Raw genomic sequence first — 26,147 nt, forward strand, 5'->3', positions numbered from 1 at the left:
ATGATTCTGTTGAGTGCTACAATATTAGGCTTATATCAAACAAGTGTCTTTGGAATAAAAATAATGAAGATGACAGTACAATATAATTGATTACAAATCTCTTTATTACAACATGTTATCACATTCTCTAAATTATGCACAAAATGTATAACCTTTCCAAGAAATTCATTCTGGAAAACATCATAAATAACAGATGCTGAAGGATGTGGAACTTAACATTACTTTGATTAGGGTGCAAGAGCCAACCAACCCAAAAAACAAACCATGGTGACTGACTTTAAAGGGATATGAGCTAGGTATACAACATTTGACCAACATATGACATCAAGATATTTCTCAATTAAAGTGTTTAACTGGAGCTTTTGATGGAGAAATGTAAGAAATAAAACTTTCACAAAGCAGAATAGCAGCAGCACTTCGTGTCATAGCAATCAAAAGCTCAAAAAGAGGCAGATTTAATTGAGCACATGGGTGTAAACAAGCACTGTACTTTGTGGTATGAAACCATATATCCCAAAAGGCTTTGTGGCACTGAGGGAAATTCCTTTTACAATTTCATATACATCTACACAAACTGTTGAGAAAAGGAGAAGCACTTGTGGTGGACTGTAGTCCCTTTATTTTATTGCATTTTCAGTCTCCTTTCCTTCTGGACAGGATATAATTTATACAATCTAACAGATTGAAAGCAACCCCCTTAGTAAAAAAGGTGGCTTAATGTGTAGCTTCTCAGCATAAGCTTAAAGGGTCCCAATGGTACTACACTAGTGCAAAATACAGGATGGAGTGGTCATCTCTAGATCACAAGTCTTAGATATGTACATATAACATGACATTTTGATTTAATGTATAATTGCACAACATTTCTGCTCACAATTATGATGAATGACTAGAACAAAACAAGAAACAGCAAGTGCATCTTGCTGTTGACACCTGATACAGTCCTTTAAAACTGGCATGAACATCACAGGAGTTCATGTAGTGTGGTGTGCTTATTGATGGAATGAAGGAGTGTACAGCAATGAGACTGGAGAAAATATATCCAGAAAGCGACAGTGAACTGTCAGAGGGAATTTGAGTCAGTAAAGTGTTAATAATAACTTCTACAAGACAAGTATCATTGGTATTCTTTGGCAAAATTGAAGCCACAGATGACGATTTCAACAAAGGGGAATCAAGAAGGGAACAGAAAGTACACAGCCCTGAGATACAGTGAGCTTCAATATTATTGGGACTGTGCCACTTTTTGTTGTTGTTTCGGCTCTGTACTCCAGCACTTTGGATTTGAAATGATACAATGACTATGGGGTTAAAGTGCAGACTGACTACTTTAATTTGAATGTATTTTTGTCCGTATCAGGTGAACCGTTTAGAAATTACAGCACTTTTTGTACATAGTCCTCCCATTTTAGGGGACCAAAACCATTTGTTGTTCATTTTGGTTGGATTTCAGATTATTTTGTGCCCAATAGAAATTAATGATAAATAATGTACGGTGTCATTTTGTATTGTCACTTATTGTAAATAAGAATATAATGTTTCTAAAAACACTTCTACATTAAAATGTGGATGCTACCATGATATTATCATACCCCAAGACACACTAACCTCTCACCATTACAATATCAGGGGAGGGTAGCATTTTCTTTGGGGGGGGGGGGGGGGGCGGGGGATGATTTGTGCATCTGTAACTTTCCCACTCATCATTATTCACAATTCATTCAGGATTATCAGTAATCATGGTATCATCCACATTTAATGTTGAAGTGTTTAGAAACATTATATTCTTTAAGTATCTCCAAAATGACAATTCATCATTTACCATTAATTTATATTGGCACAATATAATCTGAAACACAACCGAAACAAACAGCAAATGCATCAAACAACTTTGTAGATTCACAAGCTTGATATAATCATTGTCATTGCGTGCGAGGAATACGGGACCAATTGTCCCAACACTTTTGGTCCCCTAAAATGGGGGGGGGGGGCGACTATGTACAAAGTGCTGTCATTTCTAAACGGTTCACTCGATATGGATGAAAATACCCTCAAATTAAAGTTAAGTGTGCACTTTAACCTCATAGTCATTATATAATTTCAAAACCAAAGTGCTAGAGTACAGAGCCAAAACAAATGTGTCACTGTCCCAATACTTTTAGAGCTCACTGTATGTCTGACCACATTATTGAGAGCTGTGCAATCAACTGACCAGTTATGACAATCAAACCGATCAGCAATACAAACACACTTTCCAAATGGCGCTAGCTGGTAGAAGCCCTGAATGAGTCCTTTGTTTTATTCTGTTCAAAGCCTAAAATCTCTGGGCTGAGCTACACAGACACTCCAGAAAGTTGGCTGTTGCTAGGTGATTAAAACTAACGTTCTACCCCAGCACTAAGCCCCCCAGCCCTGCCCACCCAACCATACATTCCACACAGACTTTCAGTTCTGAGAACAAGGAAATCTATAGTGTCAGATAGTGCATGAGGAAGCAGACCTGATGTCTACCTTTGACTCTAGAGAATACATACGCACAACTTTATACTGGCAACATGAGATACCATGTAAAGCAATGACTCCTAGAGACATTCTTACGTTTCATTTAAAAAATGCCTCAGTGTCTAAGAGACCAGAAAAATAACATTCTATTGGCTCAAAAGCAAGTGTCCAAGTGCCAGTTTCTAAACTCTTTAATAATATATAAATCATTACAATGAAATACTTTAGACATTCTTCAATAGGTCTGGTCCATAGAGGGAGAAAGTGGTCAAAAGAAAGTGAGTATTCAAAGAAAGCAGTGATGAAGTCTTGAATAAACCTATCAAGGAATCCTGGAGAACTCCTTTATATAAATTCTTTACTCATACATTTAATCAAGCAGTCAAAATATGCTTTAACTGTATTAGTTAATTACTTTAGTAAATATATATATATACACACACTTCCTTAAATAAAATATACTCAAGCTGTTTTTAAATATACTGTGCTCTAAGCTGATTGTGGCAAAATTTCCCCAATTAATAAAATTACAGAAATCAATCAATCAAATGCAAGTATGCTTAAGTTTCCTGAACGGGAGATCAACAAGGGTATATGGCAGAATAATGACCTCGTCTTAAAAGGCCCAGTGTAGTCAAAATTCAGTGTGTGTGTTTTGTATCATATTGTTCAACAGCTGATGAAACTAACACTAATCCTGGTAGTTGCTGGTTGAAAATACAATCTACACAGGTCCTTCTAAATCAGCAGGTTTGCATGGGCGGACATTTCGGCTTTCCATGGATACATCACCATGCGGTACATTGGTTAATAGACCAATAACAAAGAGTTCCAAACCTCTGCTAAGAACAGCTAGTTTTCAGTTTTTCCTCCCCACTCAGACCACTCACAGACACTCCTAGCAAAATTCTTGCTTGAGAAATTGTTTGTGTAAAGTTATTTTTGTCAATTTGAATATAAATCTATTACTATAAATCTATTACTATTTTCCCTCAACTGAACTAACCACTGCATGGCTTTATGCGTCTCGTACAACCCCTTTCTCACACCATGGCAGTTCAATGCGCATTCCAGTTGTCTAGTAGTGCACACACAGTACAGTAGTGTCTTTGTGCGGTGGGGCCACAGTTCTCTCTAGCAGTGCCTATTTCCCCCTCTCTAATCCACTCTCTCTCTCAACACCTGGAATTGTGGTGCAGCAGTGAAGGGGAGGCACTGTGTTCCAAAACCTCAGACCACGTAGCTCTCTGCCTCAGAGGCCACAACTGATCTCCTGACACTCTCACTGGGCCTGGAGCTGGCAGAGGGAACCCCACCCCGCTGGGAACCTGAGGTTCTCCAGTATCTCGAAGGGGCCCTGGATGGCTTCAACCCGGCTGAGGAGGGGGCACTAGGAGTGGAGGCTTTGGCTGGCTCAAGATTTCCACTGGGCTCAATGATAGTGTTGATGACTGTGGAGGGGACAGAGAAATCAGGCATAAGTCAACACATCTAAAATGCTGAGGGGGAAAAAATTATTTAACAAAAAGCAAAAAAACATTTTAAGTGATGCTTGTTTACATGGAGGTTTTACTCGATTATTGTGATGAATGTGCACTTACCTTCAAGTTGTCTCTGAACTCTTCTGAGCTCTTTCAGAATAGCTGTGATTTCCTGAAATACAAATAGGCATGTTCCACACTGCTGAGGGAAATAAACATACAGCAAATCATCACAAACAACTATAAACTAAGTGGAGGAACTTGAGGAAATACCAACCTTGTTTGAGCCTTTCAGGACGGGGATGTCATTTTCAGTATTGAGCTTTGATTCAATCTCCCCCCAAACGTCAGTTTTGTTGTGGAATAGTACCCTGCAAGCACAAAAACACACTCTAGAGTACAGACAGAGCAACCACATATCAAATGAGGAATTCCTATACTGAATATTTAAGGTCCCATAGGACCTAAGGATAGGCTATCTGCCCAGCACAGTTCACTCAGTCTCAGTCCATTAGCCATGCTAAGTGGCTGAGCTCACTCAGACAGTCACGCAGAGCTAACGAGATTACTACATATCAGAGGACTAATAAAACTTCTCATCTGGTTCTGATATGAGATGTGAGGAGAATGGACAGAAAAGGTATTGTGAACTTTTGAACATGCTTCACGTTTATGTATAAATTCATACTTTATTTTCTCAGCTAGCTGCTCCGTGTTTTCTCGAATAGCCAGAGAGATCTGGGACACTGGATTCAACATCAGATCATCCACAACAACCTGGAGAGAGAGAGATCACAGACAAAAACAATCAGTCAACTCTCAATTTTACAAAAACAAGGCTGAACAGCAACTTATAAAAGAGACAACATTCTCAAAAATGGCTTGAAGTGGTATGATAAATAATAGTATGGTCTAACCACTTCCTGGTTCCATCCTCTGTGCTTGGAGTTGTATTCCTGGTCATTCATAATGGTTTGGTCGGGGTTCCTGGCTGCAGCGGATCCAGGAGGAACTCTAAGGTAGTTCACACCAGCCTCTGGGATGGGATGGACCAACTGCAATACAACATGAGTCAGACAGTCTCAACAGTTAAGGATGGTTATCATATGTGCCAATCATAAGGTAGCTGATATGGAAACAGGGAAGAAACAGCAATCAAGATGAATTCATGGATACAACCCCATTAATGACAGTCAAATTAATGTTTTGCATTGGCCACAGATGTGAGAGCAACTAATTGATAAATGTGCAACTGAGAAGGCTGGGCAGCCTGAGGAGATGGCTGTGCTGTCTGACAGCATGGAGATAATGAAAACTCTTGGTTGATATGTTGTGTATGTCTTCTCCAGCCATTGTAACAGGAATCAGTGAACACAGCTGAGGATATACTGCATTGTGTGCTAAGGGAAATATCAGTGTGACTGGGCAGTGTGGTTAACATACCACCTCCCTGGCGGTGATGGTAGAAACAGGTGTATTGGCCTCCACTGCAGAAGAGCTCTGAGGATCAGCATCACCAGTCACATCATGGATCTCCCTGGCCAGGACGGACAGATCTTTAGCCAGGCCCTGACTCAGTCTAGAAGGGGAGAACAGACCAAAATAGGGATGGATACCTCAGGAAATCTACCAAGAGCGAAAAAGTCAAGAAGTTTCAAATGATCTCACTACTGTTGTGAACTCAATAACCACTTCAATTACTGTACAAATAATTAAAGCACTCAGCAATAGCATGAACTGGCTTATGCTGTGTCCTTGCCATCTCAATTCACCTTGCTATCTCAGCACTGTGAGAGGAACAGTTCTGGTAGGCGTCTCCCTCGTGACTCTCCTGGTCCGAGTCTCGTGAGCGGGGTTTGGGGCGTGGGGGGATGAGAGGCTGGGAGCGGGAAGCTGAGGGTGTGTGTGAGCGTTTGTGTTTAAGGGTGCTTTGGTTAGAGTCAAATTCCTCCTCGGAGGTGGAGGTGTAGTCAGAGCCTTTCTGTCGTCGTCTAGAGCCTTTCAGCCATGAATTGGTTTGAAGGGTGTTTTAGAAAGTTAGGGGGATGAGGAGAAGGAAGGTAAAAACAGAGACACCATGAAAGGACACCATAAAAACACTACAAACCCCACAACACCCAACTATACCCCATAGACCCATATAGAAGGGTTTTGTAGTTTTGTGCTCATTCAGATGGTAAATATACTGATGCAAGATTTAAGTCTTTCTGTATATCCTATTCATTAGTATTTTCTTTGATTCAAAAACATTCACAACCAGAAATGAGCACTCAACCCAACAGTAATGGCTACTGTCACAAAGTCATGTTGTTGAAGACCATAGTCATAACTTAGTGAAGTGTAGTTAAACCACAGGTTATTGCTCAAAGGATAGAGTACGGTATTCCACATCTGACCCACAATATTCTCACAACATTGTTCTACACAGTTATGTTATCATGATTGAAGATTGCATAATGATTATGAGAACATTGTGCAGATGGTATCCACCTTCACCACAGGTATTCTAGTAGAAATGATTGAAGGGATTATATTTCAATTGCAAATAGCAATACAGCATTAGTGTAGTTAGTAGAGGACCTTAAAGCCAAATCTCCAGAAGAATAAAACCAAGGCTTGCACCTTCATAACTTGTTAGTTGAACTAATTATCTCAAACTCACTCAGAACCAATTCATCTAGATAATTGATAGGACGTGACACCTTTACGCAGACCTAAATTGAGATGCCTCCAATCCAGAAGAAGTCATTTTCATGGTTCATTACATTTATGTAATATTTCAGGAACGGCTGAGACATATTTAAACAGTTTTACCTTTCAGGTTCTTACACCTGTAATAAATGATTACTAAGACAGTACTACATTACATTACATTTTAAAGGCAAAGGGGAGACTGATATGCGTGTCTGTTACTCACTGGCTGTGCTGCTGGTGTATTTGGCACTGCTGGAGCGGAAGCGGGTGATGAGCTTGCCTGGAGCTCCAGAGGCCCTGCCTAGTGCAGGCTTAGTGCTGGGCCCGGCCACGGAGGCCTTAAGGCCAGAGCCGCTGTTGGACTCTGTGCTACGGTTGGAGAAGCCTGTCCTGGGTGCTGAGGACTCTGTATCACTGGGAGTGGTGAAGGAGCTAGTCCTCTTCCGGGGCAGAGCCAACATGTCCAGCCTGGAGAGCTGCTTCTTACTGTCCTGGGAGACCTTGGTGGTCCCACTGGTATCCTGGGAGTTCAGGGAGATTCTGTCCGTCTCTGTAACCTCGTTGTCGGATGCCTCGCCCAGGTGAGCCCGGCGAAGCATTGAAGCTCTTGTGGGCCGTGGGGCAGACATGCTGTTGGATCGGCTTAGGGCCTGGGCCACTTTGGAGGACTTAGTGGGATCTACCTTCTGCAGGGGGACGGTGTACTTCTTGCATGCAGCGGGCCGGGAGCCCTCCTGGTCTGAGGAGATGGTTTCAGGCCAGTAGGGTAAGCTGAAGCTCTGGGGGTCATCACTCAGGTCCATGGTGCCATGTTTTACAACACAGCATCTCATCCCCAGCCTCCTGTCTTGTTCAGGCTTCCTGCTGCTGTCCACTCCCTGGGACCGCCGCTTCTCTGACAGGCGATCGAGGGCTGACTGCTGGCGACTGGGCTCCTGGGTGAAGGAGCTGGCAGAGGACCTCTCCCTTTGAAGGCCACTAGTGATAAAGGGCTTCTTGGATCCGGTCTTGGGGGCAGTCTGGTTGTTGCACAGGCTGGCAGTGCTGGCTGAATCCATGTCAGACTCCCCAGACAGAGAGTATTCTATGGGGCGAGGAGCAACATCAGGCGGCTGGGCCTGGAGCTTGGCCTCCAGGGCAGCCAGAGAGTCCTCGGTCCCATTGAGGTAGGAGTGGGTGTCCTGGCTGCAAACACCCTGGAACGCCTCAGCAGGGTCAGGGTCACTCAGAGCAGGCTGGCTGGAGATGTGTGGGAGTCTGGTGACCTGGGCAGCATCACTTGGCTGGTCCTTAATGAAGCTCTCCTGCCTGACCAGAGACACTGAGATCTCCTTGGGCTGAGGGCTGACTCTGCCCTGGTAGTCCAGCTTGGGAGCTGATGAGTTGAGCTTGACTGTCTTCTGAAAGTCTTGTCCACCCTGTTGTTTGGTCAGGGTGGCTGTGGAGAACTGTGGTGTGTTGGCAGGTGGTGGTGATTTTCTCTCAATCTTGGGTGTATTGGGTCTGGATCCCCGCTCCTGTTTGGACACAGTCTCCTTAGAGCCAATGTAGAATGATGTAGACTTGGCTGGGAGTGTGGCCCTCTCCTTTTCACTGCTCTGAGATGTAATCTTGTCTGTTCTTTCTGGTGTGGGCATCTTCCTCTGCTCCACGATGGAGCCGTCGTCTGACTTAAGGGCATCACTCAGGCTGTCTAGGTCAAGGTCGTCCTGTACAGACAGGTTGTGGAGGTCCTCCTGTGGTCCAAGGACTCTGGAGCTCCTCTCTTTGATATCATAGGTAGAGTAAGTGTCCTGATGGATAAGAATGCTGGGAGTTGGCGTCTCATTATATTCCATCGATGGTGCCTGAGAAGGAATACGCTGTGTTCTGGAACTCTGGCCTTCCGATTCCACACTATTGATGTTCCGACTGAGCGTCGCCTGATGGACGGTCCTCCCACCAACTGAATGGAAACAGGAAGATACATTTTTAATCAAGTTGATAATCAGGACTGTAACTCATTATCATTTCAAATTCTGTGCAAATTCCCATCAGGTATCTTACCTCCTCCTGACAGGTCCATCTGTGAGGGGATTTCAAAGAGGCCTGAGGCAGGGCCAGAGTGTGTGTAGCTGTCTGCCAGGCTGGCCCAGCGAGACACCCACTTAGAGCCACCCGGTACCTGCAGGGAGGATCACACTAGTTATTCACATGTCTTGAGAGCTGTCAATAAATACAAATCAGGCTTAAAATAAAAGGAAAAAAATAACAATCACGTTCAAGAAATTATATTTGATGATTGACAAACCGATTAGGCGAAGAAACACATTAACAGCTTAGGATGTTGGGATATTTTTTTATATCTGAAAATGACATTTTATGACAGCAAAAATCAAACCCATTCCACTCTCCAGATAGAAACCAAGGACACCACCAGTGAAAACCAGTTGGACACACCCAAACCCATTCGGAAGTAAAGAACTACCACACCAACACCCCCAGAAACCAACAGAGACAACTAATGATCTAAGAGGTGAACCATGGAGAATCATGAGATCAGAACAAGTAGAATTGTGTTTCCAAGGCTGATAGCTGATTGAACCAGCAGACTGATTGTTGATTGGTTAGCTGTAGGAATGTGTCACCACACTAAGCCCGGGGGGGGTTTACCTGCACCAGATTCTGTCCCTGCCCTGGCGTCAGATCCACCAAGCTACTCTCCCTACGCTCCTCCCTGTCCTGAAACTCAACAGGCTTATATGCTGCTGCAGTCTGGTCGGGCTGCTCTGGCCCCTCAACAACACCAAACACCTGTCAGAAACAAAGCATGATGTGTGAGTGTGAACGCTGTCTCTGCAGGGCTGGAGGCTGCCACATCCACTGGCTCTCCTGTCTGACACTCGTGTTGGCTTGTGTTAGATAGCATCATTGTCGCATACTTGACAAGGCAGGTTATCTCATGGTGAAGCACATGGCATGACAAGGTGTGATATTAAACAAACTTGGAGAGATAAGACGACTACAGACAACGACTACAGAGAACGACTACAGAGAATGACAGACGACTACAGAGAATGACAGACGACTACAGAGAATGACAGACGACTACAGAGAACGACAGACGACTACAGAAAACGACAGACGACTACAGAAAACGACAGACGACTACAGAAAACGACAGACTACAGAAAACGACAGACTACAGAAAACGACAGACGACTACAGAGAATGACAGACGACTACAGAGAATGACAGACGACTACAGAAAACGACAGACGACTACAGAAAACGACAGACGACTACAGAAAACGACAGACGACTACAGAAAACGACAGACGACTACAGAAAACGACAGACGACTACAGAGAATGACAGACGACTACAGAAAACGTCAGACGACTACAGAAAACGACAGACGACTACAGAGAACGACAGACGACTACAGAGAATGACAGACGACTAGAGAATGACAGACGACTACAGAGAATGACAGACGACTACAGAGAACGACAGACGACTACAGAGAACGACAGACGACTACAGAGAACGACAGACGACTACAGAAAACGGCAGACGACTACAGAAAACGACAGACGACTACAGAGATTAAGGCAAAGAGACTTGCCTGTTCTATCTTGCTGCGTGCCTCCTCCACCTCTTTATCCTGGACCTCTGTCTCGATGGTATAGGTGCCTGCTTCACTCAAGGTATCATCCTCCTCTTTCCCCAGGCCTTTGGGGCTTGGGGCCTCCAGGCTGCTTTGGGCCTCCAGGCTGCTTTGGGCCTCCAGGCTGCTTTGGGCCTCCAGGCTGCTTTGGGCCTCCAGGCTGCGTGGGGCCTCCAGGCTGCGTGGGGCCTCCAGGCTGCGTGGGGCCTCCAGGCTGCGTGGGGCCTCCAGGCTGCGTGGGGCCTCCAGGCTGCGTGGGGCCTCCAGGCTGCGTGGGGCCTCCAGGCTGCGTGGGGCCTCCAGGCTGCGTGGGGCCTCCAGGCTGCGTGGGTCCATGGGAATCAGAGGGGCTTTCAGGGGCACAGACTGGTGGGCACGGGTTGAGGTCTGAGTCAGGTATGGGACAGGGGGCTGAGGGGGGCTTGGTGTGGTCTGGTGGGAGTGAGGGGCTGTTGCCTCTACTGTTGGTGGTGGGCTGGTGGTAGGAGACACAGGTGACGTATTCTTCTCCCAGGTTGTGTTCATGCTCGGCCTAGACTCCTGTCTGGACTCCCTCAGGAACTCAGCCGTGAAGTCCTGGGCCAGTTTGGACCTGCGGCCCACACTTCTAAACGGCCTGGGAGGGACGGAGCAGGAGGAGATGCCGTTACTGATCCGATCCTCCATCTTCTCCCTCCTCAGGGAGCCGGCCCTCTGGGGGCCTCCAGAACCCGGGCCCTTCAAGGGAATGGTGTACTGCTGGGTGGGGGTGCTGGGGCCGCACCTTTTCTCCGGCTTATTCCTGAGGGCCGGGCTGTCGAGCTGGCCTGTGTTGTTGGTGAAGTACTGTGAGCGCTTCTTGCGTGGATTGTCGTCAAAGAACTCAATGACAAAGCCCTGCTGGGGGTCTGCTTTGTCCTGGCTCGGAGGAGGGGAGTGAGACTGAGGCTCCTCTGAGTCAGGGTTGGTGAAGGGTCTAGGGAGGGCCAGCTGGGGTGGTAGAGACGTGTGAGGGCCCATCGGTGGCTTTAATTGGATAGCCTGTTTCCCGTTTACAACAGGATCCTCAGAGTCACTCCGAGTCCCATCCTCATGGTGGTGGCCTGATGATAAAAACACAAACACGTTAGCTCTCAGACAGCAACAGAGGATAGTAACCGTGGATTCAGTGAATAAATGGTCAGAGTTCACCTGTGGAAGCCTTGTTGCAGATGGGCAGGCCACTCTTTGAGCTGAACATGTCCTCTGTCTGAGACGACCTCATCATGCTCACATCGCTTTGGACCAGCCAATCAGCCACCTTGCACTCCGCTGATATCACCTCAGTGGGCGCTGTCACCACCTCCTTACCCGGGAGCTTGCGTTGCTGGCGGAGGGAAAACTTGGTCACATGGTCCTTGATCTTGATCTTGCTTGGTGTGCATTCATCAAACTCAATGGTGAAGGAGGCGTGGCTCTGCACCACAGGGGGTGTGGAGGTGGGGACTGGAGGGAGAACAGGGACAGAAGGGGGGTCAGTGTCCTTAGTGGGAACCTCATGGAGCTCCTGCTGCTGGAACTCCTTGGTGGGAATCTCAAAGTAGCTGGGCTCCCTGTGGTGTGAGTAGATCGTCTTGGCCTGGCTGTCCGACAGGGAGCCGCTGACCTCATGTCTGGAGCCCTCTTTAGTATTCTCTGTTAGGGCAGACACAGTGGGAAGACAGTAGGTCTATATAGATCAATACTATATAGGCCAATACTGTAAATTGCAGGCACAAAAGGACATGCAGTATGTGAGGTGGGTAAGGGAAGGAATCAGACACTACTCTAATGAAATATTACAAGGGAGTACTAACAACTGTGGCATACTACACCATTCAAGGAAAACAGATTTTTAAAACTCTGTCAAGTATTCACTCTTAAACTGAAGCCACAAATAACAACACAGCTCCAGCAGCTAGACTGAGCAAACAAACAGATACATCAGCCAATCAGTGGGTGCCAGGCCAGCTGGACATGTAAAAATGTCACTGTGGGAGCTTGGTGTCCCAAAGGAGAACGGCTGAGAGGTAATCTGTTCCAGCCAGGCTGGGCAGCATGAGGCTGACAGTCACCCTCCCTCTCTACCCCGTCCCCTGGGCTTACAGGGTAATCCATCACGAGGCGCTGGCTGCTGGCCTGACATGGTCCAGGACTGGCTTGGCTCAGTGGGACACTGGCCGCTCCCTGTCCCCAGTTTGCACTACAGAGCTTGCCCAGAGCTAAACACCATTCATCTCTTAGTACACTGCATCCAACACTGATGTGGTGCCATAACAAAGTGTTATGTTTGCCACTCTAATCAAATACAAGAGCTGTAACCTTTATGAGCCAGCACAGCTAATAAGAAAACTGAAATACCAGGCCTCTTTCAAAGTGACACACTCACATATCCTGATCAACAAATTCATTGATAGAGTAATAGTAGAGTAATGTTTGTTCCAGACCTGCAGGGTCCTCCGCTGGCCGCTGTCCTTCACTGTGTTCAGCATCATCCTCCCCCCACCACAACGGCTGCCCATACAGAGGAGTGGGTCTGGACACTGGAGCCTCGCTGGCCACTAACAGAAGCAGACACACGGACAGAGTGAAAGAAATCAGAGAACAGAATTAGTATAGCGCCAACTGAATGATGTAACTGTTATTCCTACTATTTATGGCAGAATGATTGCACAAAAGCTTTAGGCCTAAACACCATAACATCTGTACAATGCAAAAGCATTACAAAACAGCGTAACAAAAACAGTCACAGTAGATAACATTAGGAATAATATAATGCATTTTGTCCTACGAAAATGTTTCTAACTTTGATAAGAACCCGCTCAGCATTTCCTCTGGAAAAATGTGTAGCACTGGGAGGGGGGAGGGGGGGGGGGGGGGTCCCTCCTATAACTTTTATGTAGAAAGACTGAGAAGCTCAGTTCTAGTGGCTTTTTAAAAAAGGACATTATTCTAGAAAATAAATGGAAATAAAAGTATGCCGACACCATTTTAAATATAATTTTCACCTCAAGAAATGAGCCCAATAACACATTGGTAAAATTATATATGTTTAATTATTTTAACATATTGGGCCAAGTAAATAACCTATGCATGGTCCATATTATCAGGTAGACTATGCCTGTAGCCCAATTTATGCAGCAAAGTGCAAATAAATAGGCTGAAGCATGGTGTTTCCTATCTGCATTTACCGTATTTGGCTAATCATTAGCCAGATCCCAAATGTGATCTTTTAACTAGTTATTATCCTATTGATGAATTTTTTGCCACAGAAAACGTACATAAACACAGTGAATATAATGTACTGTAGGCCTACCTGTTAGGGTAACACACCCCTGCCTGTACTTCTCACAGAAACCACTTAATGTCACAATTTCTCGCAACACTTCCCTGGTTGCCACTACTATTGCGCAACAAAAATATGTTTAATCAAAAAATGTTAAGTCACCCTACCACACAGTTTTTTTGGTGGGGGGGAGAGTATCTAGGGCTGTGGCGGTCACAAAATGTAGTCAGCCGGTGATTGTCAAGCAAATAACGGTCGGTCTCACGGTAATTGACCGTTAATTAACAAACAGATTTAGCATCTCCTGGCTTTCACAAATAGCCTACAAGCCAATTAAAAAGTATAATAAATCCATGTAATATAGCCTACACCTCCACAATAAATCCATTATTTATTTTATAACTAAAGAAGCATGATATGAAGAAAATGTAGTCTATTTCTGAAGAAAATAATAGCATACTCTGAGTTGTCCTTATGTTAGGTCCTGATGTGGCAATGCCATATGGCTGTGGGCTACACTAGTTCATTTAGCAGACAAGATATGATTATAATTCCGTGGCATTATTTTATTGTATGAAGAACATAATTGAACAAAGCTGAATAAAATATTAATATTTTCTCCAAACGATTTCAGGGAGTGCGCACATGCAGCTATTCTGTGTTGAGCGTTTAACAAAGAAATAGGTACTCTATGCTTAATTTAGAGTTATTAATGTAACTTCAGTTGTTCTACAAACGTTGGGCTAGATGTTTTGATTTTTAATACACTGTAATGCTGCAAGATGAGACTAACGATGATTTGAAAAAAAAAAAAGTTGCTTGAAAAGGCACGAGCTCTGCTTAGTTTTTTTGTGCAGGCTGTACACACTCCAGTAATCTCTCATTCACAATTTGACAAGCACTTGATAATGCCTTGAATTTCACGGTGGCCGTAATGCACCCTCAAAAAAATCCACAGCTCTCTGTCACGTGATCGGGTCTTTCTCACAGGCTACAAGTGAAGACCGACACATCGGGGACGCAACTGCGCACGTCCTTATCCAATTCTGAGGTGCATATTGAAGATAATGGAAGAACTGTCCACATTTACTTTTTGTCAGTCAACAAGATGAGTAGTCCTAAAGAACAGCAAAAGCACTAGCCTATGTCAATCTACTATCCCCCATAGTACAAACGTTGACTTATTCTGTGCAATAAATAAATATTCCAAACATATTCTAGGGCAGTTGTGGGATGTGATAGATCCCAAATTAATTCAACCACTAGCATAAAAAATAAATAAAGAATTATGCAGTGTAGCTGACCCAACATATCAGAATGTTCAGCATAAAATGTTGATCAATTATTAGGCTATTTCTTCACATTATAAGCACAGCAATGCACACATGGTAGTAGGCTATAAGCCTGAATGTTCCATTAGCGGGACACACCATTATCAAAAGTGACCAAAAATGCAATTATGCATGTAATGCTTTTATTATAAAAGGAACATTTATGGTGAAAATGATCTTCCCCAAACTTGAAACTCACATGTTATATATATATATATATATATATACACCAGTTAGGCTCTACACCCCTTGTAAAGTGCATTAATGTGCTTAATTACGAAGTTATTTGACCACTTTAGTTGTGACACAAACATTAAACATACAGGCCTATGGGCTAGGCTACACGAGCTGTGCGACTATGATTAGAAAAAGTTTAGGGGGAAAAAAGCCATTATTTCTTATGCTGGGCATCATTCAAAAGTGATAATATATCATTCACAAGTGATAGGCTAATATTGTCACGCATCAGACTATTCTTGATTTAATCTTGTCTGTACATATACATGTGACATTTGTTTTGATTTAGAATTTACCATTAACATGCACCTGTATCAAAACAGGGGCAGCGGGGGAAATAAATACATGTAATCTATGCACTTAAATAGTGAATGGAGGAAGCTTTTCCCCATAGTTTATTTTCATGCCAGCCAGGTAGGCTATACTCCTGTTGTAAAGATAAGCAATGTGCTTCATTTTAGGAAAGTTGAGAAATAAATATAGTAGGCCTAGCCTATAGAAAGCTGATGGGATCCTCATTTTATTTTTATTAGCAGCCATCATACTGTTTTCTCCCACAATTACATAGCCTATAGAAATGTTGTGCAACATCAGCTCATTGGCTCTCATGAAGTGTTTGATTTGATTTCCGAATACATTTGGATTGATGTCAGAGTGATTAGAGGGACAATAGAGTTCTGAGTACCAAGCAGTTAGCAAGTTTGATAGGCTACTAATGACCAGCAGCAGAATCAGAGCTTGGAGAAGCCCAATTACCGTGATTAAACGGTCATGTGGAATTTGACTGCCTTCATGACTCGTGGCCGCCGGTCTGACGGTAATACGGTCACAACAACAGCCCTAGACGTGCCCTTCTGTTTCTTCCTCTCTCTGTTGATGTCTTATTGTGTGTCCTGGGAAACAGCACTTTGGAGCTGTAGTGCTTTGGTTTATTTAGACCAGTGTATGAGCCCCAATGGAGCGGTTTAGTGTTCACACAGACACCAGGCATGTGGAGAATCTGATTTATGCCACATAGGCTAGCATCCCGGGCTGGCCAGACAGCTGTTAAACGTCATCACAGCAATGAAGGTGACAGGAAATCTGCCCTAATGCCCTTAATGGTCAGATGGATAAAAACAATATGGATCAAAATGATTATGTATGTATGTATGTATGTATGTATGCATGCATGTATGTACAGTGCTGTGAAAAAATATTTGCTTCCATTCTGATTTTCTAAATGTTTGCATATTTTTGATACTGAATGTTATACTTAATATTAAAGGGAACCTGAGTTTACAAATAACCTCAAAAATCTTACACATTGTATTTAAAAAGTTTTCCAACACCCAGTTCCCCTGTGTGAAAAGGTATTGCCCCCTTACACTCAATAACTGGTAGTGCCACCTTCAACTGGAATGACTGCAACCAAATGCTTCCTGTAGTTGTTGATCAGTCTCTCACATCGCTGTGGATGAATTTTGGCCCACTCTTGCATGCAGAACTGCTTTAACTAAAGCAACATTTGTAGGTTTTCAAGCATGAACTACTGTTTCAAGTCCTGCCACAACATCTCAATTGGGATTAGGCCTGGACTATGTCTAGGACATTCCAAAACTTCAAATGTGTTGCTTTCAAGCCATTTTCATGTAGACTTGATTATGTGTTTTGGATCACTGTCTTACTGCATGACCCAGCTGCGCTTCAGCTTCAGACGGATGGCCTGACATTCTCCTGTAGAATTCTCTGATACAGAGCAGAATTCATGGTTCCTTCTATTAAGGCAAGTCGTCTAGGTCCTGATGCAGCAAAGCATCCCAAAACCATCACCGCCACGTTTGACCGTTGGTATGGAGGATCTTACTGTGGAATGCAGTGTTTGGTTATCATCAGACATAAATGTGACCCATCTTGTCCAAAAAGTTGTCTTATGTATGAGCAGGTGTTCCTAATGTTTTATACACTCAGTGTACTGTAGATGAAAGGTTATTGCAGTTTGTCTTAATGTTCTGCTCTGGAGAGATGGGTCACTAAACTCTGCAGGCCAGTGTTGTTATTTGAAAAGCTTCACATTTTACTTTCATTACCGCATCTCCTCCCTTTATTGAAGATTAGGATTAGCAGTGTCCAGTCTCATTCTCCTCCCAGAAGGATTGTGTATCACATGACCCCATTTATAACAGAAGGGCCCTCTCCCTGCTTGGTCTAGGGCCTGGGAATAGCTGATTCAGTGTTTCTGCTGCACTCATTTTGGAGCATGAAAAATATTTCTGCTGAGGCGCACTTTGAAGATGCTAGAACAGTCCACATTTACTTTTCCTCTGCAAACAAAATGAGTAATGAACAGAAAAATCAGACAACCCCATAGCAGAATAGTTTATCTACGTACCTAGTCGTCTTGTTGTACGTTCTACATGAGAGAAATATTCCTCTCGTGGCACAGTCAACTTACAAGTGCCATAGGGAGGGAAACATGCATTCTAACAAGCAGTCAATGCACAACCATTCTTGCAATTGCGAAAACAGTAGTTAATGGCCTTTGTTAAAAAGAGGGGGATCCCAGCTTTCCATTCCTACTTCATTTATTTCTCAACTCCTAAATATGCAAACTGCACCATTTTAAACCCAGAGTTTTTAGCAGCAGCATGGTTAAGTATGTTACTGCTCAGCAATTTGCAGTGAGTGCATAGCGGAGAGTGGGGACCGGAACACCGGTCAATTCTAGGGTAGCTTGAAGTACAACGCCACTCTACCTCAAAATCATTTTGGGGGAGTGACTTAACTTGTGATGAGATAGATATTTTTTGTTGCGCAAGAGTAGTGGCAACCTGGGAATTGTGACATTAAGTGGTTTCTGGGATCAATAGAGTAATAACTACAATAGTTAAAAGATCACATTTGGGATCTGGCTAATGATTAGCTAAATAGGGTAAAAGCAGAAAGGCAACACCATGCTTCAGCCTATTTATTTGCACTTTGCTACATCAGTTGGGCCACAGGCATAGCCTACCTGATAATATGGACCATGATTAGGCTATATACATATGGCCCAATATGTAAAAAAAATAAAATAATACATTTTGTTAATTACAATGTGTTGTTGGGTTAATTTCTGGATGTGGAAATGATATTTTACATGGCTTCAGCATACTTTTATTTTCATTCATTTTGGAGTAGAACGTTCTTTTAAAAAGTCACCAAAACTGAGCTTCTAAGTCCATCTACATGAAAATGTTGTTGACTCATCCTATACTTGTATGTGACCAAGTATAAAGTATAAACTGGAGAAAAAAAACAACATTTAAAAAAAACCCACCTCAAACTACTCAAACAGACCGTTTAAAAAAATGTGCTATTTCCTCAGAGGATGATGTCAGTCAGCAGTCTACTCTCATTAATATTGTTAATGACTGTTATACACCCACACACCATTCCAACACAGAAAAGCTGCTTTTTAACATACTTAATTAAGGAAACTCTTTTACTCATATTGTAATTCATTATTGGTCATATTTCATAGAAATCTGGAAACAGTGGAAAGTTACTGTAACGTCTATGGTGGAAAGAGTGAGTAGCCCTAGGTCCTGTCAGGTTAGACTAGTCACACCCAGGCATACTGTACACTCAGAGAGCCTGCAGACTGCTTTACAGACAGGAAGCAGAAGGAGAGGTCAGGCTCCACAGTCCACACCTTGCAAGGCAGCAGGAAAAACAGACATATCCTGCTCACAGCCTCAGTGTCTGAACTGTCAACAGGGTGCGGACACTGCCACTGTACTGTCACTGTGGTCACCTCACCAGTCCAGCTGCTTCAGTAGGAAATAAGGAATCAGTCAGAAGCTATATTAACCCATCACATACAGGCAGAGGAAGAGGCTGAATGTAAACCTCTAAAGGAAGTGTTCATTGCTGGTGTCTGTCGTGTCATAACCTTGTGACTGTCAGTAGTTAAAGCCACTAGTGATGGTCCACCCCTGCATTACCCTGCTGAGAACATCCCTCAGTGCTTTAGGAACTTAACTGCACTGTAAATCCTATGAAATCCAAAAAGAAGTAGCCCTGAGCAGAGCTGAGGACAGAGGGACACCTGTAAGTACTGTAACTGTGCGGTGCGTGAGACAGCAAATCCACAATCCCCCCTAACAGCAGAAAAACACAGCCACACACACACACACACACAGCCACACACACACACACACACACACACACACACACACACACACACACACACCTAATCCTTCTAGTGCACATGCTAGCACCACCAGGAGTAGGTTCAGCACTACTCCCTATGTCTGGAGCCCCAGTCCAGAGGCATGACAGGCAGACATAAGGCTTTATGTGTCCCAGCTCAACAGGCCAGGCCAATATCACTTCACTCATCCTGCCAACTGGAGTTCCACACTAGTAATGCTGCGCGTTTGACCCTACTGGATTGAACCTTTGACCTGATCCCCTCCCAAGGTAACTTGATCGTACACTAGGGGTTCGCTTAACAAGGAGAGCTGTGTGCATCTACAGATCCTGTAACACTTTTTGGTATAAAAGGCTTCTTTTTCCTCACGTAAATGAGATATTGAAACCGACATCAGCAGCCATCTTTTACCTAAGGCATAACAGACTGGTATTTGCTGGTACTGTTTGTGGCAAGACAAACAGTTAAGTTCATCAATTGTAATTGCTATCATTTTTGACCTTGCAGAGAAAATGCCTAGACCTGGTCTAAAATGTAGGATAGCACATACACTGTGGGTGGGCTCTAGAAGAAAAGGACAACAAGAGGTGGACTGGGGAAGAGTTGAAGTTGCGAGTTAAACAGGGTTTTACCTGCTGCGAGGGCAGCTTTATGCTCGACTTTCTCCTGTTGGAAGCAGGATGAGTCTCTGGTCTTCTCCTTAGCATGCTGCCTCTCCTTCTCCTTCTTCCTGGCCTCCAGTGCCTTCATACTCATCTGCAGCTGGCTGGTGTACTTCTCATGCTAATACACACAAGAGGAAAGTAGGATATGAAGAAGCCTCTACCTGACTATCACTCATACTCATAGATGATATGTTCATGTGTGGAAGTTCTCGCTTACTTTGAGAGCCTCCTCTGGCACCTTGTGTTGACTCCTCTCCAGGATGTACACATGAGAATGTGGAAGCAGAGTTAAAGAAGGCATATTCTGACAGGAGCCACTGGGTTAGAATAAATAACACATGCACAATTTTCCCCCTGTTATCTAAACTCAATTTAACTATTCATGTGGTTTGTGTGCCAAACTCTCCCAGCATGTTCATTCCTTGTGGTTTGAGTCCAAGAAATGTTCAGTCCAGAGTTGAACATCTAAAACCCCTGACTCAAACCACAAGGAATGAACATGCTGGGAGAGTTTGGCACACAAACCATAGAGGAATAAGAAAATGTGTGTTTTAAATGGCAAGTGTAGACAAAACTTCATGAAATCCAATTGTTTGTAAGAAATAATTACAACAGAGCACTCAGAGGTTAAAAAGTATGCATCCTATTGATCCGATCAAGAAAATCCCTAATGAATGAAGAATCAATAAAACAATGAGAGAATTACAAAATCATAATCAGATAAACAAAAGGATATCATATCCAAAGCGGATGACATCAGAGAGCATCAGGGTAATGTAAGTCTCGTCTGGGATTCTCAGATCATTCACAAAAGTCTGGGGAGAAAATAAACAGTTTGTTTTTGTGTGTTTACATTGAAAGCATCAGAAAAATGTATACACAGAAATGATTTGTTTTCACAACAATCCTGATTAGTTCAATTCCATCGGACTAATAACAGATACTGATGATAAATGAGTTAGATGTCACACTGGCAACAGGTCCTTCCCTTCCACACAGCCTCTGGGGTTTGCCAAAGCTAAGATGCTTTGCAGTTGGCTGTTTTCCCAGTGAAAGTTAAGCTATCCTACCTGTACGTTAAGGCATTAATGAGATTATGCAGTTATGTAATGGCCATCTATGCTGAGTAGGGCTCAGGAAGGCAGTCAGGCTGTTTAACCACGTATCACCCTATCAGTGCTTGTACAGTAAAGTACAAATAAGAAAAGAAACAGCCACCATGATACATGTCAGTAACATCTAATATTCTGGTCTGTTAAGATGGGGGTGTTCTAATAGATGGTGCCACAACACACACTTCAGGGAAAAATGCAGTCTTTCCCGCTCCTCATTCCTGTGGAATAACAGTGCAATGAAGTGGCAATAGTACAAAGAGAGAGAGACACCAGAAGAAGAAGACGGGAGAGAGACACCAGAAGAAGAAGACGGGAGAGAGACACCAGAAGAAGAAGACGGGAGAGAGACACCAGAAGAAGAAGACGGGAGAGAGACACCAGAAGAAGAAGACGGGAGAGAGACACCAGAAGAAGAAGACGGGAGAGAGACACCAGAAGAAGAAGACGGGAGAGAGACACCAGAAGAAGAAGACGGGAGAGAGACACCAGAAGAAGAGACGACGGGAGAGAGACACCAGAAGAAGAGACGACGGGAGAGAGACACCAGAAGAAGAGACGACGGGAGAGAGACACCAGAAGAAGAAGACGGGAGAGAGACACCAGAAGAAGAAGACGGGAGAGAGACACCAGAAGAAGAAGACGGGAGAGAGACACCAGAAGAAGAAGACGGGAGAGAGACACCAGAAGACGACGGGAGAGAGACACCAGAAGAAGAAGACGACGGGAGAGAGACACCAGAAGAAGAAGACGACGGGAGAGAGACACCAGAAGAAGAAGACGACGGGAGAGAGACACCAGAAGAAGAAGACGACGGGAGAGAGACACCAGAAGAAGAAGACGACGGGAGAGAGACACCAGAAGAAGAAGACGACGGGAGAGAGACACCAGAAGAAGAAGACGACGGGAGAGAGACACCAGAAGAAGAAGACGACGGGAGAGAGACACCAGAAGAAGAAGACGACGGGAGAGAGACACCAGAAGAAGAAGAAGACGGGAGAGAGACACCGGAAGAAGAAGAAGACGGGAGAGAGACACCAGAAGAAGAAGAAGACGGGAGAGAGACACCAGAAGAAGAAGAAGACGGGAGAGAGACACCAGAAGAAGAAGAAGACAGGAGAGAGACACCAGAAGAAGAAGAAGACGGGAGAGAGACACCAGAAGAAGAAGAGACGGGAGAGAGACACCAGAAGAAGAAGAAGACGGGAGAGAGACACCAGAAGAAGAAGAAGACGGGAGAGAGACACCAGAAGAAGAAGAAGACGGGAGAGAGACACCAGAAGAAGAAGAAGACGGGAGAGAGACACCAGAAGAAGAAGAAGACGGGAGAGAGACACCAGAAGAAGAAGAAGACGGGAGAGAGACACCAGAAGAAGAAGAAGACGGGAGAGAGACACCAGAAGAAGAAGAAGACGGGAGAGAGACACCAGAAGAAGAAGAAGACGGGAGAGAGACACCAGAAGAAAGGGACCAGGACAGCAGAAAATGCAGTGCTCATTAATGCTCTAACAACCATCTCTGGCATTGAGAGGGGGCTCTTTTGTGCTAGGGCCTGGGGGACTGGTAGTGGGACTCTGGACCCTCCAGGGAGGGCTGTGGCTGACTGGATCCTTTATTCAACTTGTATGCAGGGGACATGGACTCACCCCGTTCAGGCTGCCCAGGTCCTTCACCATGTGCTCGTCTGTGGCTGGGTTGTAGTTGACGACAGCATGCTGCTTATCCACACTGCGCGACTGTAAAACAAGACAGAGAACAAAGCTAGAATCTCATACTGACGGGCTAACAAACCTCAGACTGGATACTGTCATAAGCAGTGCAACAAAATATCTGCAATGAAGGCTACATGCATGTACAGTAGATACACAGTGTGCTCATAGCCGAACGAATAGGCCTTTGAGTTTGCTTACATTCCTGCAAATAATCACTATTAACCAATGCAAGCCTGGTGCTTATAGTAACCACTGGTTGAAATCAAATAACATTTTAGTTGTCACATGCGCCGAATACAACCTTACCGTGTAATGCTTACAAGCCCTTAACCAACCAATATTAAGAAAATATTTACTAAATAAACTAAAGTATTATATATATATATATAAATATTTACTAAATAAACTAAAGTATTATTTATATATATATAAAATAACAATGAGGCTATGTACAGGGGGTACCGGTACCGAGTCAATGTGCATGGCTACAGGTTAGAGGTAATTTGTACATGTAGGAAGGGGTAAAGTGACTATACATAGATGATAAACAGCAAGTAGCAGCACTGTAAATACTTTTTTATTGAATCAATTTTAGAATAAGGCTGTAACGTAACAAAATGTGGAAAACGTCAAGGGGTCTGAATACTTTCTGAATGCACTGTAAGTAAGCAATATTTCCAATGATGCCTGAATGTGGACAAGAGCAGCTTTTCAAATCTGCAAGCAGATGTGGTGGGAAGGACATTTTGAACAAACCACAGACTGAGGAAGCATTATTTTTCCCCAGTGGCTTAAATAAAGAGATAAAGCAAGACAGAAGTACACAGGGAGAAACTCCCAAAGAATTCCAAACAGTAACTAGAACCAGGATTTTGGGGGGAAAAACAGCAGGGTGGAAAGCATCAGTTGCATTTTGCTTTGACATTGAACAGTTGCCAGAGGCAATTCTCCCAGCAGGCACTAATCTTATAAACACTCGTAACACAAACACTCACAAATACACACTTCTCATGTATACACAGGTCAACTCCTACCAGATCTCTAGTACATTAACCTAACTTGCTTTCTTTGAGTTATGATCCTAATATAGGCAACATCCTTTCACAAGAGGGTGAATGGACAGCTGATTGTCTAAGGGTCACATGACAGATTGATGGTGTCTGGTGTGTAAACACAAGGTGCTGTAGATGTCGTACACACCTGCAACATGAGCTCGCACTCCTCCCGGCCGACAAAGATCATCTCTGGTGGCAACCGATGTCTTGTACCTGAGCTGCTGACCAGGAACCATGACGTCACACTCATCTTGGAGCCCCGACTCAGAGCCTTCTTCACATCCTGGGAGGGGACAACACGTAGAGCAGTAGATTCTTGTTGTCACCACATTCACAGTAATTGTGATTTAAATTCGTAATCCACTGAATGGGATTTTGGTGGCTGCACAACTAACCAAGCAACTATTTATTTGACTAGATTACCAATTGGACAACCAACAACTCAAGTCTTTCCAGATCTATTTACACAACTAATTTGATGATGTACTTTGACAGTTGAGTCCATTATTCTTAGGAATGTCACGTTGTCATCAGGTGATACTCATGCACACACACACACCACACCCAAACAAAAAGGCATTCAACACCCAGGGATTCCTTCAATACTGGCCCATGGAAAAGGATAAGGAGGAACTGACTACATGTTTATGCCCCAATTTATTTTCCACAAAGCTGAGCAAGACACTTAGTTAGACATGTTGCAAACACAGTAACTTACAGTCTACAAACATGATTGGATCTTATCAAGCTAGACAATGGATTTGTTTGGGTGCCTGAACCAACTCATTCTCAGTATTGATCATCTTTACTGAACCAATCATACAGTTTGGTCAGCCTCAACTTCTATTTGCTACAATAACATTACCATACCACTCAAAGAGAAAATTGGTTTGGAAGGAGGTGCAACTAACTACACGCATTACTTGGCCTATGTTAGAAATATCTGTGATCAATGGCTTGTACTGTGGTGGTAGTAGTGAGCTAGGCTAACTAGTTGCGCTCCAGTCACTTTACCAGCCAATAATTCCCACATAGCTCTATGAAAAATGAATGCAAATCATCATATCTAGTTAACTCACTTGTCAAACAAGTAAAGCTAAAAAAATATGTCAGTGATGGTAATAGAAAACGATGCTGCTGAAGATTCCAATGTAACAACACTTGCTGTTACGTTAGCCAGCAGTTGACATGTTAATTCTTATGGTGAGACTGACCCTCCACTTTTACTAAATGATCTTAATTCGAAATAATTTGGAAATGTCTGGTTTGCCACAGTAGCTACGTTCTGTCTGTGGCTAACTACTTAACTTTAGCTAGCTAACTATTTTAGCTGAAAGCCAAACATGATCATACAGGAAATAGGAAAGGTTTTCCCGAACGACAAAAGCCGTTTTTACGACTCCCTCCCTTCACAAGCATACCTTTAATCCGGACCCTGCTTTCTTCAGAAGAGTAGCCAGCGTTAACACAATAAATACAAATGTACAGTTGTATCTGTGTTCTCGTTTAGTAAAGTAGTCACAAGAGCACTGATGGCCGTCCAGGTAAATGGCGAACACACCCTCACTTCAACATTCACTTGACAAGCCGACAAAACACTGACATTCCACTTCACGTTCTCTGCCGCGCACAAAGCTCGACTTCTTCCAGTGACGCTAACTGTACCAGTCAGTACCATTGTCAAATAAAATGCTTTGACACCTGCATGACAGACAATAATAACACAAAAAACGTGAATAAAGTATCGCAGTGCTAAATAAAAGTACAGGAAATTGTCTAACTTTGCTCTAAAATTTGGTGAATGGAAAATAATACAAAACGTAAGTGATGGTTTTGTTTGTATAAGTAATTACATCTGAGTGAATAAACCATAAAGTAAATACAACTTTTGTAACAACAGTTTTCGTGAAATTATGTTTCAGAAACGGTCAGTAATGTCGTAGAAACTCGTTCACATCGAGACAGCATTCCTTTAAAATTCCCAGATGCAGTGGATTTCATTATAATGACAGTGTTATTTCTGGTGGATACAATGTTGCATACATCAGACAGGTGTGGAGTTATTTTCACTGTCAGTCCACAGAAGACTGGAAATAATGTTATCTTTGGTTTACGTGCGATGCTTTCGTAAGTAATCATCAATCACTGCCTATTGAGAATTACCTGTCATAGATGTTCTACTACTATCCTCTAGATGGTGCTCTATCTACGACTAAATAAAAAATGCCAGTCTCAAAATTCCAGTTGAAACC

The 26,147-nt window shown here is 43.6% G+C and overlaps 1 protein-coding gene across 2 annotated transcripts; it reads right to left on the minus strand.

The window, feature by feature from the left end:
• Window positions 1-86: 86 nt before the first annotated feature.
• On the minus strand, window positions 87-25,586 carry LOC106582486 (centrosomal protein of 170 kDa protein B). 2 transcript variants are annotated; one of them, XM_082972828.1, is made up of 19 exons: window positions 25,317-25,586; window positions 24,041-24,178; window positions 22,775-22,864; window positions 20,751-20,831; window positions 20,234-20,290; window positions 19,984-20,134; window positions 12,771-12,884; window positions 11,497-11,979; window positions 10,285-11,408; window positions 9,330-9,470; window positions 8,724-8,841; window positions 6,901-8,622; window positions 5,756-5,876; window positions 5,427-5,562; window positions 4,901-5,038; window positions 4,672-4,760; window positions 4,261-4,354; window positions 4,104-4,155; window positions 87-3,953 (listed from the first exon to the last, which is right to left on the minus strand). In XM_082972828.1, exons 2-19 carry the CDS (start codon window positions 24,143-24,145, stop codon window positions 3,733-3,735), a joined length of 5,037 nt encoding a protein of 1,678 aa, XP_082828954.1. In that variant the 5' UTR covers window positions 24,146-24,178; window positions 25,317-25,586; the 3' UTR covers window positions 87-3,732. The 2 variants fall into 2 exon arrangements, with proteins under 2 accessions (XP_082828954.1, XP_082828948.1); XM_082972822.1 differs by having other exon boundaries at window positions 5,756-5,981.
• Between the last annotated feature and the right edge of the window lie 561 nt (window positions 25,587-26,147).

This window comes from Salmo salar, chromosome 01 (assembly GCF_965601325.2).
Source record: "Salmo salar chromosome 01, fSalSal1, whole genome shotgun sequence".
Lineage (NCBI taxonomy): Eukaryota > Metazoa > Chordata > Actinopteri > Salmoniformes > Salmonidae > Salmo > Salmo salar.